The sequence below is a fragment of the Mustela lutreola genome, chromosome 18 (assembly GCF_030435805.1).
Source record: "Mustela lutreola isolate mMusLut2 chromosome 18, mMusLut2.pri, whole genome shotgun sequence".
In the NCBI taxonomy this organism is placed as follows: Eukaryota; Metazoa; Chordata; class Mammalia; order Carnivora; family Mustelidae; genus Mustela; species Mustela lutreola.
Genome location: NC_081307.1, coordinates 2,089,549 through 2,101,892, shown reverse-complemented (window position 1 = coordinate 2,101,892; position 12,344 = coordinate 2,089,549). Strand labels below are relative to the sequence as shown.

Below are 12,344 nucleotides of genomic sequence, written 5' to 3'. Positions count from 1 at the left end.
GAAGGCCACAGCTTTAATTGAATTTTGCAATCCCACCCCCCCACAATGAGAGGTGTCGCCAGAGTCTGCAGGGTTCATGGCTTATGGTGAACCAAGCTAAGAGTCTCCTCCTGGGATTGCAGATGGTAACCAGTTTACCCACTCCAATGCTGGGGAACTCTGTTGGCTCAGGGATCCCCATGCTCTCTGTGACACCAGGGAACCCGAGACCACACTGTTCCACCTAGGATTCTGCCCCACTTCACCAAACAACACCTTTCATGCAGGGATGTCTCTCACTGGAGCAGATTTCTAAGGGTTCAGATTTTGTGCTCTGGGGCTTTATCACTTTCTGGTAGCTGGTTTACAGAGGCTCCCTCCCCTCCACCTTTTATCCTCTGATATATCCCCTCCATTTCACTTCACAATGTTACCTTGCAAAAAGCGTTTGCTTTCTATTTGTAGAATTCCAGCATTTAAAAAAAAAAATTCTCATGTTGAATTCATAGGTTATCAGAGTGATTTGATAGTTATCTAGCTAAATTCAGGGGACCAGATGAAATGAGGTTCCCTACTCTTCCACCAGCTTGTCTCTCTTTCACGTTTTTTATCCCCTACATTCTGATTTTATCCTATTTCTTAATTTAGGTGGTTAACATATTGTGCATTATTGGTTTCTGGAATAGAATTCAGTAATTCATCATTTACACACAACACCCAGTGCTCATCACAAGTGTCTTATTTTTACTTCTAAAGATTTTATTTATTTATTTATTTATTATGATAGATTGTGAGATAGAGCATGAGCAGGGGCAGGGGAAGAGGCTGAGAGAGAAGGAGACTCCCCACTTAGCAGGGAGCCCAATGTGGGACTTGGTCCCAGGACCCTGGGATCATAATCTGAGCTGAAGGCAGACACTTAACTGAGTAAGCCACACAGGTGCCTCAACAAAGGTGCCTTCTTTAATACTGATCATCCATCTGGCCCATGCACCACCCACCTCTCTCCATCAACCCTGTTTGTTCTCTATTGTTAAAAGTCACCTATGACTTGTTTCCCTCTCCCCTTTTCTTCTTTTCCCATGTCCCATATGTTCATCTATTTTCTTTCTTAAATTCCACACAAGAGTGAGACCATATGGTATTTGTCTTTCTTCCATTGCAAATGGAAGATTTCATTCTTTTTGATGGCTGAATAATATTCCATTATATATATTGTATGCAATGGAGGTGGCACATATATGTATATAAAACTTCTTTATCCATTCATCAGTTGATGGACATTTGGTCTCTCTCCATAGTTTGGCTATTGTTGATAATGTTGCTGTAATATCAGGGTGCATGTACCCCCCTTGAATCTATATTTTGTATCTTTTTGTTAAGTACCTAAGAATGCAATTTTTGGATTGTAGGGAGTTCTATTTTTAGCTTTTTGAGGAACCTCTAAACTGTTCTCCAGAGTGGCTACATCAGTCTTCATTCCCACCAACAGTGCAAGAGGGTTCCCCTTTCTCCATACCCTCTCTGACACCTGTTTTTTTTTTTTTTTTTTTTTAACTAACCATTATGATTGGTTAGGTGATATCCCACTGTAGTTTTGATTTTTATTTCCCTGCTGATGAGTGATGTTAAGCATTTTTTATTTGTCTGTTAGCCATTTGTATGTCTTTCTTTGGAGAAGTGTCTATTCATGTCTTCCATGTATTTCTTAACTGGATTATTTGTTTTTGGGGGATATTGAGTTTGATAAATTCTTTATAGATCTTGATACTAACCCTGTATCTGTAAGGTCATTTGCAAATATCTTCTCCCATTCCATGGGCTGCATTTTAGTTTTATTGTCTCCTTCATTATGAAGAAGGTTTTTATTTTGATGAAGTCCCAGTTGTTCATTTTTGCTTTTGTTTGCCTCTGGTATTGGGTCTTGCAAGAAGTTGCTGCAGCCCAGGTCAAAGAGGTTTATGTCTGTGTTCTTCTCTAGGATTTTGGTGGTTTCCTGTCTTACACTGAGTCTTTTGAATTTATTTTTTGTGTATGGTTTAAGAAAATGGTCCAGTTTCATTTTGTGCATGTAGCTGTCCAGTTTTCCCAACACTATTGTTGAAGGTGATGTCTTTTTTTCCACTGGATATTCTTTCCAGCTCTATTGAAGATTAGTTGACCATACAGTTGTGGATCCATTTCTGGGTTCTCTATTCTGTTCCATTGAGCTTTGTGTCCGTTTTTGTGCCAGTACCATACTGTTTTGATGACTATAACTTTGTAATTTTAAATGCTGATATTTTTAAGGGTAAAATTTTCTTTGGTATAATGTGTGAACATTGAAGAAATATGGTAGTTAATAATTGATAAATTGGGTGATACAGACATTTAGTATTTTATTTTCTCTAGTATATGTTTAAAATTTTTTATAATAAAAAGTTTCAGGACATGAAGTAATACCAAAGGCCATTTTTACTCCTTATACTAAATGGTAAAAAATTGATCACCATGTTTAGGCACAAGCTTTCTCTCCAAGGAAATATTAAATATATTTTTAAGCTTTTTTTCTACTTCTTCCTCACTCAGCATCTTAAACTCTACCAAATCCATATTGTCTTTAAAATTGAATTTTCTATAGGAAAGGGTGCAGCCCACTAAACAGTGAACCCCTTCAGAGGTCTGCAAGGAACAGAATGACTTGCTTGTAAACACAGATGTTGGAGATTTCTGAAGGTATGTATTCACAGACTCAAAATCTTCAATTGTTCGAGGTTCAAGAGTAAAGGAGTATATTTTTCGGTATTTGTTCTTTTCCAGAAGATCAGAATCAAGAAATTCTTGATTTGAAATGTACTGTTCTCTTCTGATTTGGTCCAAGTACCAGATTCCTTTGTCTTCTCTTAACTGGAAGATGCAAGGCACCTGAGGCTGATCCTTCCCAGAAATTAACTCCAGAGGCTGCCAAATCTGGTAAGAGCGTCCAAACCCAGCATCCACTATGTAATTCCTGCCATCAGTAGTCACCTTCAGCAGAAGGTGAATCATAGCATTGCTATATTTGTTGGCTGGAGTACTGTAAACATACCCTCCCAACATTGTAGTCTCAAAACCAATTGTGGTCAGAGCCCAATACAGAAGATGATTGACCTGGAGACACCACCCACCACGGTTCCTCCTCACAATTTGATCAAATATGGCCTCCAAGCCCAGTTCCATGGCTTCCCCACAATGGATGTTAAGGTTCTCAAAAGGAACGGTTCGGATCTGGTGCTGAAGAATGTCAGTTAATGTTTCCAAGTCCAGTTTCTTCCTAGAATTCCTATAACCAATTCTTTCAAAATATGCTTCAATGTCCATGATCCCCTGAGGGAAGTACAACAAAAAGAGAAATAATACATTACTTTTGCACTGGATTTCTTTGATTAGCCTAATTATAACTAATATATTTTAAATATATAAATGCAGTCAGTGGTTATAAGTATCCATAATGATAAGTCTTTTGTTTAGTGCTTTTATTGTATAAATTACTTTTGTACATATAAACCCACTTAGACTTAGTAACCCTGTAGGAAAACTATTATCACTTCTTTCATATTTTAAGCATGAGAATTTGGAAATCCATCATAAGTGAGGAGTGAAACTATAAAAACAGTTTACATGTGGTTTTCTTCATGATGAACAAAGCTTCAAATTGGTATCAAAATAAGGTTTACAAATAGTTTCTAATATAAACAGAATTATATAAAGGAGTCTATTGATTTCATGGTACCTGATCCACTCAATTTCACCTTTAGATAAGATAAAATTATCTGGTCAAACATTCCCACTCAAAGATTATTTGTGCATTGATTTATTAATCCATTCAAAGTATTTTCTGAATACCTACTATTTATTTGCTATTGATCTCCTTGCTTGCCCTCAGAAATCTTACACTTAGTGATAGTTGGATGACATAGATTGTAAATTGGATAAACTAATAAAACATTAAATTTCTTAGATTCTAATAAGTATCTTGTGGAAGACTAAAGCAAAGAAAGTAGACACATTATGCACTGAGAAAACTAATTTCTAATAAAGTGATCAAAGAAAGCATCATTGTGACCTTAAGGATGTGAAAGAATGAGCCATGTCTACATGTGTGGGGAATATATCGCTTCTCGGCCTTTTGGCTAAGATCAAGTGTACATGTGTGGGGAATACCATTCAGGCAGAAGAAACAAAGCAAAAAAAAAAAAAAGTCTCAAAGTAGAGAACTTATAGGAGGCCAGAGTGATTGAAGCAGAGTGAGTGGGAGAGAATGTGAACTGAGATGAGATAAGACAACTAACATACCCTCTAAAAAATACCAGCCTTTTGGCTTGAATCAGAATCATAGTGAGAAGGTCAGTGGAGGAAGGTTGCAGTTTAGGCAAAGTGTATCAAAATAAATTTGATGTTTCTGGCTATTACATGAAGAATGAGCTGTATACATTCAGCTAAATAGACTGGTGACCCAGGTAGGCCAATTAAAAACATATACGTTCTAGGACCAGTACTCTCCTCATGAATGGTATGTTATCCAAATAAAGTCAATAAGACTCTATTGAAGGGATACTTCAGAAACCTAAACAGATACGTTCTGCTGCAGGGCTAAGAACTGGTAGGGTATTTTCTCAAAGCTACTAGGAGAACTTGCTGAAAAATAATATCAATAAAAATTTATGGAGTTGAGAAATGAAAATAGGAGGAAAAAAAAGATGAGAAAAGACCTGAACCAAATTTTAAATTATCTCTTGACTTTCTGTTAAGGTGAGGTAGCAGAAAACAAAATTCCTTATTTTTGTTAAATCCCATGTAGAAAATGTTCTGCCCCTGCTGGTAAAGAGTCCTAATCCCATGTAGATGCTAATTTTAACAGTAGTGCTCTACCATTGTTAGTATGACATAATCTGAGGTGACATAATACAAAAGGCACTGTTCCCTAGGCTAGTGGTGATAAGCTATGTGTTTCTATTGTCCCTTTTATTCTTATTTCTCTTGCATTGTGTTTTTCTTTCTTAGTCAGCTCTTCCTATTTTGCTAGGGTTTTTAACTTTTTTTTTTTTTAATGTCTGCAACATTATTTTCTCTAAATCTATTGTTTATTTCATCTCTTCTCATCTTATTTGCATTGATGTCCTTTATCAACATGTACACGGGCTCTAAAACTACCACTCAGATATGGAGAAACTATTGTAAAAAACCCTCTCTGATTCTATATCCAGAAGCACTGCTGAATAAGTAAGGAGGACAGTGATATGGCACAAAAGAAATATGGTTTAGACATGCTTGAGCTTTAAAAAAAATTAGTTAACAGAATTTTCCCTTTTTATTTTAGTTAACATAAATTATATTATTAGTTTCAGAGGTAGAATTTAGTGATTCATCACTTACATAAAACACCTAGTGCTCATGACATTAAGTGCCCACTCAATTACCTTACCTCCCTTCCAGCAACCCTCAGTTTCTTTCCTATAGCTAAGACTCTTACGGTTTTCCTTCCTCTCTGTTTTTATTTTACTTTGTTTATCCTTCCCTTCCTCTATTTTCATCTGTTTTGTTTCTTAAATTCCACATATGAGTAAAATTATATGATATTTCTCTTTCTTTGACATTATTTCTCTTAGCATAATACCATATGGTTATATCCACATCATTGTAAATGGCAAGATCTCATTTTTTTGATGGCTGAGTAACATTCCATTATATATATCAATCACATCTTTGTCCATTCATCCTCCATACACATGTGGACTCTTCTATATTTTGGCTCTTGTGGACATTGTTGCATAAACATTGAAGTGCATGTGCCTCTCTGAATCACTATGTTTGTATCCTTTGGATAATGTCTAGTGTAATTACTGGGTCATAGGGTAGGTCTATTTTTAACTTTTTGAAGAAACTCCATACAGTTTTCCAGAGTGGCTGCACCAGTTTACATTTCAACCAACAGAGTAAGAGGTTTTCTCTTTCTCCACATCGTTGCCAACATTTGTTGTTCCTGAGTTTTCAATTTTAGCCATTCTGACTGATGTGAGGTGGTGTATCATTTTTTGACTTATATTTCTTTGATATTGAGTGACGTTGAACATTTTTTCATGTGTCTTTTGGCCATTTGCATGTCTTCCTGTAGAAAAATGTCTGTACATGTCTTCCATCCATTTCTTGACCAGATTATTACTATTTTTTTTTTTTTTGGTGTTGAGCTTGGTAAATTCTTTATAGATTTTGGATATTAACCTTTTACCTGATATGTCATTAGTGAATATCTTCTTCCATTCTGTAGGTTGTCTTTTAGTTTTGTTGACTATTTCCTTTGCTGTGCATAAGCTTTGTATTTTGACAAAGTACTGATAGTTCATTTTTGCTTTTGTTTCCCTTGCCTTTGAAGATGTATGTGGCCAGAAGTTACCGGCAATGAGGTTAAAGAGGTTGACGCTTGTGTTCTTCTCTAGGATTTTGATAGTTTACTGTCTCACATTTAGGAATTTCATCCATTTTGAATTTATTTTTGTGTATGGGGCAACAAAATGGTCCAGTTTCATTCTTCTACATGTGGCTGTCCAGTTTTCTTAACACCATTTTTTTATTAATTAATTTATTTTCAGCATAAGAGTATTCATTGTTTTTTCACCACACCCAGTGCTCCATGCAATACGTGCCCTTTATAATACCCACCACCTGGTACCCCAACCTCCCACTCCCCCGCCACTTCAAACCCTCAGACTGTTTTTCAGAGTTCATAGTCTCTCATGATTCACCTCTCCTTCCAATTTACCCTAACTCCCTTCTCCTCTCTAACTCCCCATGTCCTCCATGCTTTTTGTTATGCTCCACAAATAAGTGAAACCATATGATAATTGACTCTCTCTGCTTGACTTATTTCACTCAGCATAATCTCTTCAAGTCCCTTCCATGTTGCTACAAAAGTTGGGTATTCATCCTTTCTGATGGACGCACAATACTCCATAGTGTATATGGACCACATTTTCCTTATCCATTCGTCCATTGAAGGGCATCTTGGTTCTTTCCATAGTTTGGCGACCGTGGCCATTGCTGCTATAAACATTGGGGTACAGATGGCCCTTCTTTTCACTACATCTGTATCTTTGGGGTAAATACCCAGGAGTGCAATTGCAGGGTCACAGGGAAGTTCTATTTTTAATTTCTTGAGGAATCTCCACACTGTTCTCCAAAGAGGATGCACCAACTTGCATTCCCACCAACAGTATAAGAGGGTTCCCCTTTCTCCACATCCCCTCTAACATATGTTGTTTCCTGTCTTGTTAATTTTGGCCATTCTAACTGGTGTAAGGTGGTATCTCAATGTGGTTTTAATTTGAATCTCCCTGAGGGCTAGTGATGATGAACATTTTTTCATGTGTCTGATAGCCATTTGTATGTATTCATTGGAGAAGTGTCTGTTCATATCTTCTGCCCATTTTTTGATATGATTGTCAGTTTTGTGTGTGTTGAGTTTGAGGTGTTCATTATAGATCCTGGATATCAAACTTTTGTCTCTACTGTCATTTGCAAATATCTTCTCCCATTCCGTGGGTTGCCTCTTTGTTTTGTTGACTGTTTCCTTTGCTGTGAAGAAGCTTTTGATCTTGATGAAGTCCCAAAAGTTTATTATCGCTTTTGTCTCCTTTGCCTTTGGAGACATATCTTGAAAGAAGTTGCTGTGGCTGATATCGAAGAGGTTACTGCCTATGTTCTCCTCTAGGATTCTGATGGATTTCTGTCTCACGTTGAGGTCTTTTATCCATTTTGAGTTTATCTTTGTGTACAGTCCTAACACCATTTGTTAAAGAGACTGTTTTGTTTTTTGTTTTTCCCCATTGGGCATTCTTTCCTGACTTGTTGAAGATTAGTTGCCTATAGAGTTAAAGTTCTATTTCTGGGTTTACTATTCCAGTCCATGGTGACTGTTTTTGTGCCAGTATCATATTGTCTTGATGGTTATAGATTTGTAATACAGATTGAAGTCTAGAATTGTGATGTCACCAGCTTCGTTTTTTTTCATTATCCTTTCCTTCTTCCCTCTTTTCTTTTCAGTTTTTTCTTTCTTTTCTTTTTCTTTTGCACTTTCATTCTTCCTTTCAAGATTTTATTTATTTGACAGAAAGAAAGTATAAGCAGGGAGAGCAGCAGAGGGATAGGGAGCCTGATGTGAGGCTCAATCCCAGGACCCTGAGATCATAACCTGAGCTGAAGGCAAATGTTTAACCAACTGAGCCACCCGGCACCCCTGGTGTTCTTTTTTTTTTTTTAACATTCCTTCTGTTTTTCAAGGTCATTTCTTGTTTCATACAAATTTTAGGATTGTTCGTTCCAGCTTTGAAAATGCTGGTGATATTTTGAAAGGGATTGCTTTAAATGAAAAGATTGCTTTGGGAAGAATAGACAATTTAACAATATTTGTTCCTCTAGTCCATGAACATGGAATGTCTTTTCATTTCTTTGTGTCTTTCTCAATTTCTTTCATAAGTGTTCTGTATTTTACAGAGTACAGATATTTTACCTCCTTGGTTAGGTTTATTCCTAGGTATCTTACGGATTTTTGCAAAATTGTAAATGGAATAGATTTTTTTATTTCTTTCTGCTGTTTCATTGTTAAAGTATAGAAATGCAACAGACTTCTGTGTGTTGATCTTACATCCTGCGACTTTGTTGAATTTCTGTATTACTTCTAGCAATTTTTGGGTGGAGTCTTTTGGATTTCCAACATAGAGTATCATGTCATTGTGAAGAGTGAAAGTTTGCCTTCTTTTTTGCTGATTTGGAAGCCTTTTATTTATTTTTGTTGTTTTATTGCTAAGGCCAGAACTTCCAGTACTATGTTGAACAACCGTGATGAGAGTGGACATCCCTGTCATTTTCCTGACCTTAGGAAAAATTTCTCTTTTTCCCCATGGAGGATATTAGCTGTGTGTCTTTTCTAACAGTTGTTAGATCTTCTTGTTGGATACACCCCTTTATTATTATTTAAAATCTAGTTTGCCTAATATAAGGATGGCTACTCCGCTTTTTTAAAATATCTGTTAGCATGATATATGGTTCTCCACCCCTTCACTTTCAATCTGGAGGCTTATTTGGGTCTAAAATGAGTTTATTTTAAGTAGCATATAAATGGTTCCTCTTTTTTTTTTTTTTAATATATATCCATTATACTCTTTCTTTCTTTCTTTCTTTCTTTCTTTCTTTCTTTTTGGAACATTAGCCCATCTACATTCACAGTAATAACTGAAAGACATGAATTTAGTGCCATTTTATTACATGTAAACTCACTGTTCTGGTAGATTGTCTCTGTTCCTTTCTGATCTTTGTTATCCTTGACCCCTCATCATTAATAGGGTCCCCTTTAATGTTTCTTGCAGGGCTGGTTTAGTGGTCATGAATGCCTTTCATGTTAGTTCTCTTGGAAACTCTCTCTCTTTTTCTAATCTGAATGATAGCTTTGCTGGATAAAGTATTCTTGTTTATGTATTTTTCCCACTTAGCATATTGAATATATCATGCCAGTCCTTTCTGGTTTTGCCAGGTCTCTATGGACAGGTCTGCTGCCAACCTTATGTTTCTACATTTGTAGCTTAAAGGCCTCTTCTTCAAAGTTGTTTTAAGGATTTTCTCTTTATATTTGCAATCTGGAAGTTATAGGTCATGGTGTTAACCTATTTTTGTTGCTTTTGAGGGGAATTCTCTGTGCCTCTTAGACTTAACTGTTTCCTTCCTCAAATTAGGGAAGTTCTCTCCTATAATTCATTCAAATAAATCTTCTGCTTCTCTTTCCCCAATTCTTTGTCTTCTGGGATTCCTATAATATGGATATTAATTTGCTGTTTGAAATCGCTGAGTTCCTTAAGTCTACCTTTGGAATTTAATAGTTTTCTTTCCCTCTTCTTTTCAGCTTCCTTTTTACCCATCATTTCATCTTCTATATCACTGATTTGCTTTTCTGCATCGTTCATTGTTGTTTTTATGGCCTGCACTAGTGACTGCATCTCGGTAATAGCATTTTTAATTTCAGCCTGACTAGATTTTAGTTCTTTTATCTCTACAGTAGGGATTCTCTAGGGTGTTCTATACTTTTTTCAAGCCAAGCTAGTATCTTTATAATCCTTGTTTTAAATCTAGTTCAGAAATCTTATTTATATCTGTAGTGATTAAATTCCTGGGAGTACTATCTTCTGTTCTTTTTTCTGGGGTTTTCTCAGTCACTTATTTTTGTCCAGCAAAGAAAAGAAGAAAGAGAAAAACAACAACAAAAACAACAATAATAACAAGAAAAAAACAAAACAAAATGAAAAAAACTAGATCCTGCATGTATTTTGGTCTGTTTGTTAAAAGAAACTAGGTTCCAATATAAGGAAGAAAGAAAAAGATATATATTTAAAATAAAATAAAATACAATGAAAGGAAACAAAAAAATAAAATGAGTCATTGAACATTATATCAAAAACTAATGATGTACTATGCCTTGGCTAACTGAATTTAATAAAAAATGTATCCTACTTTGTTCAAATGGCAAAAAAAGTGTATATAAAATTAGAAATTAAGAAAGAATAAAAAAGAATTGAAGAAGAAAGAAAATTACTGAAAAAATAATACTAAAATTCTAAGGAATGAAAATACAAAGAATACTGTTTTCCCCAACAACTGAAGGTTTGCAGCTTTCTATGAACAGTATCCTTGGTGACACTTCTGTGGGAAGAGTCTGTTGTGCTGATTCTTAGGTGGACTTGTCCTAGGGTAAATGCACAGTGCACAGAAGGGCGGGGCTCAAAGTAAGTGGCTCCATAGCCCTTTAGGTGGCACTCTTTTGCTTTTTGAAGGCTTTCAGCACTGATGGGCTGGATGAATATAGCTGCACCCTGCTCTCTAGCCCTGGAGCTGAAAATACATGCTCCCCACCCACCCCTCCCTTTTCAGTGAGCTGTCACAGAAAAGCAATCAGAACTCTGTGTTCACTCAGCCTTTGAACAATCATTCTTAGTTTCAAAACTAAATTTTAGGCCCATGGCCCAGACCCACAGTGTTCCTCCCAGGGAAGGGGGTTGAAAGTGGAGTCCCGCCAACTTGCTTTTTTGCTAGACTTGTTCCTGGAAAGCAATTGCATGACTGTGCAGTGATTCACAGTTTATGACAACACAGAGTAGCAAAAGCTATCATCTAGACTCCTTGTTCTCAGTCAGCTTCTCTGCTCCAATGCCTGGAAACTGTCACACTGAGGGACCACCTGTTCTTCTTATGACCCTGGGGATTCTCAGACTATGCTGTCACACCTGGGATTTGGTCCCACTTCACCACTTGAGCCTTGAGCACCTTTAAGTCAGGCATATCTCCTGTAGCAGACTCCTCAAAGTTCCGATTTTGCATTCCACTGCTTATAATGCTTTGTGGTAGCCTTCTTTTTTTTTTTTTAATCTTATATTCCTTTATCAATTTCAATGAGCAATTCATTTTTACAGAGTATATAAATATTCATCTTTGGTTAGTTTTTGGTTGAATAAAATTTTTTGTAATTGTATTAACAAATAATACAGTATTGTTGTTCCAGTGTTTCATCTTGGAACTCTGTGTTTTTAATCTAGCATGTCAAATTTCTGTAATACCACATCTACTTCCATCATTTTCCTCCTAACTGGTGTTCCTGGGCTGGAAGCCTTCCACATCTGGATCTCCGTTCCCTTCTGCTTTCTCTACACAACCGCCCTCTCAGGAAACAGCCTGATCTTCTTTGCCATTGTCACCCAGCCCAGCCTCCATAAACCCATGTACTATTTCCTCTCCATGCTGTCCATGAGAGACTATGGACTCTGAAAAACAATCTGTGGTAGCTTCCTTAAGTAGGATCCCTCCTCTCTGCCATATCCTCTGCTCTATCACACTGGATTCAAGTCTCCTTAACCTCCTACCTTCTTTTCTACCTGTAGGCTTGCAGCATTTGTTTTCTTAGATTTCTGATTTTTTTTCTTGCATGTTCAGAACGAATTGATAACTATCTAGGTGTATTTGATGGGCAAGACAAACTTGGGGGCCTCCTGCTTTGCCACCTTAGCTCATCCCCTTTAGTCAATAATCTTAATCTACTGAGACTCAAATTGCAACCATTTTACATACCAAGGCTAACCCCTTCACAGTGTGGGGCAGCCTAAAATAGCATGATACAAAGGGCCTGGCTCCTTAATTTCTTTCAGATGTTCTTATTTCTCTTTTTTAACCTAACTATCACTCCCATATTGCCAATGCTTCCAACATTCTCTGTTCATGGTGTCTGAAGTATTGTTTCCTTTAAATCTATTAGATTCATTACACTTCCTTTCATCTCACCAGCATATTTCCCAATATTTAGAGAAGTTATA

At 36.6% G+C, this 12,344-nt stretch overlaps 1 protein-coding gene across 1 annotated transcript in view; it reads right to left on the bottom strand.

Moving 5' to 3' along the window:
• Window positions 1-717: 717 nt before the first annotated feature.
• The window catches only part of LOC131820345 (arylamine N-acetyltransferase 1), a 65,581-nt gene continuing 53,954 nt past the window's right edge, over window positions 718-12,344 (bottom strand). Inside the window, exon 2 of the mRNA XM_059155895.1 lies at window positions 718-3,324. Within this exon, the coding sequence (XP_059011878.1) occupies window positions 2,446-3,318 (873 nt within the window). The 5' untranslated portion in view covers window positions 3,319-3,324 and the 3' untranslated portion in view covers window positions 718-2,445. The remainder of the gene's footprint in view (window positions 3,325-12,344) is intronic.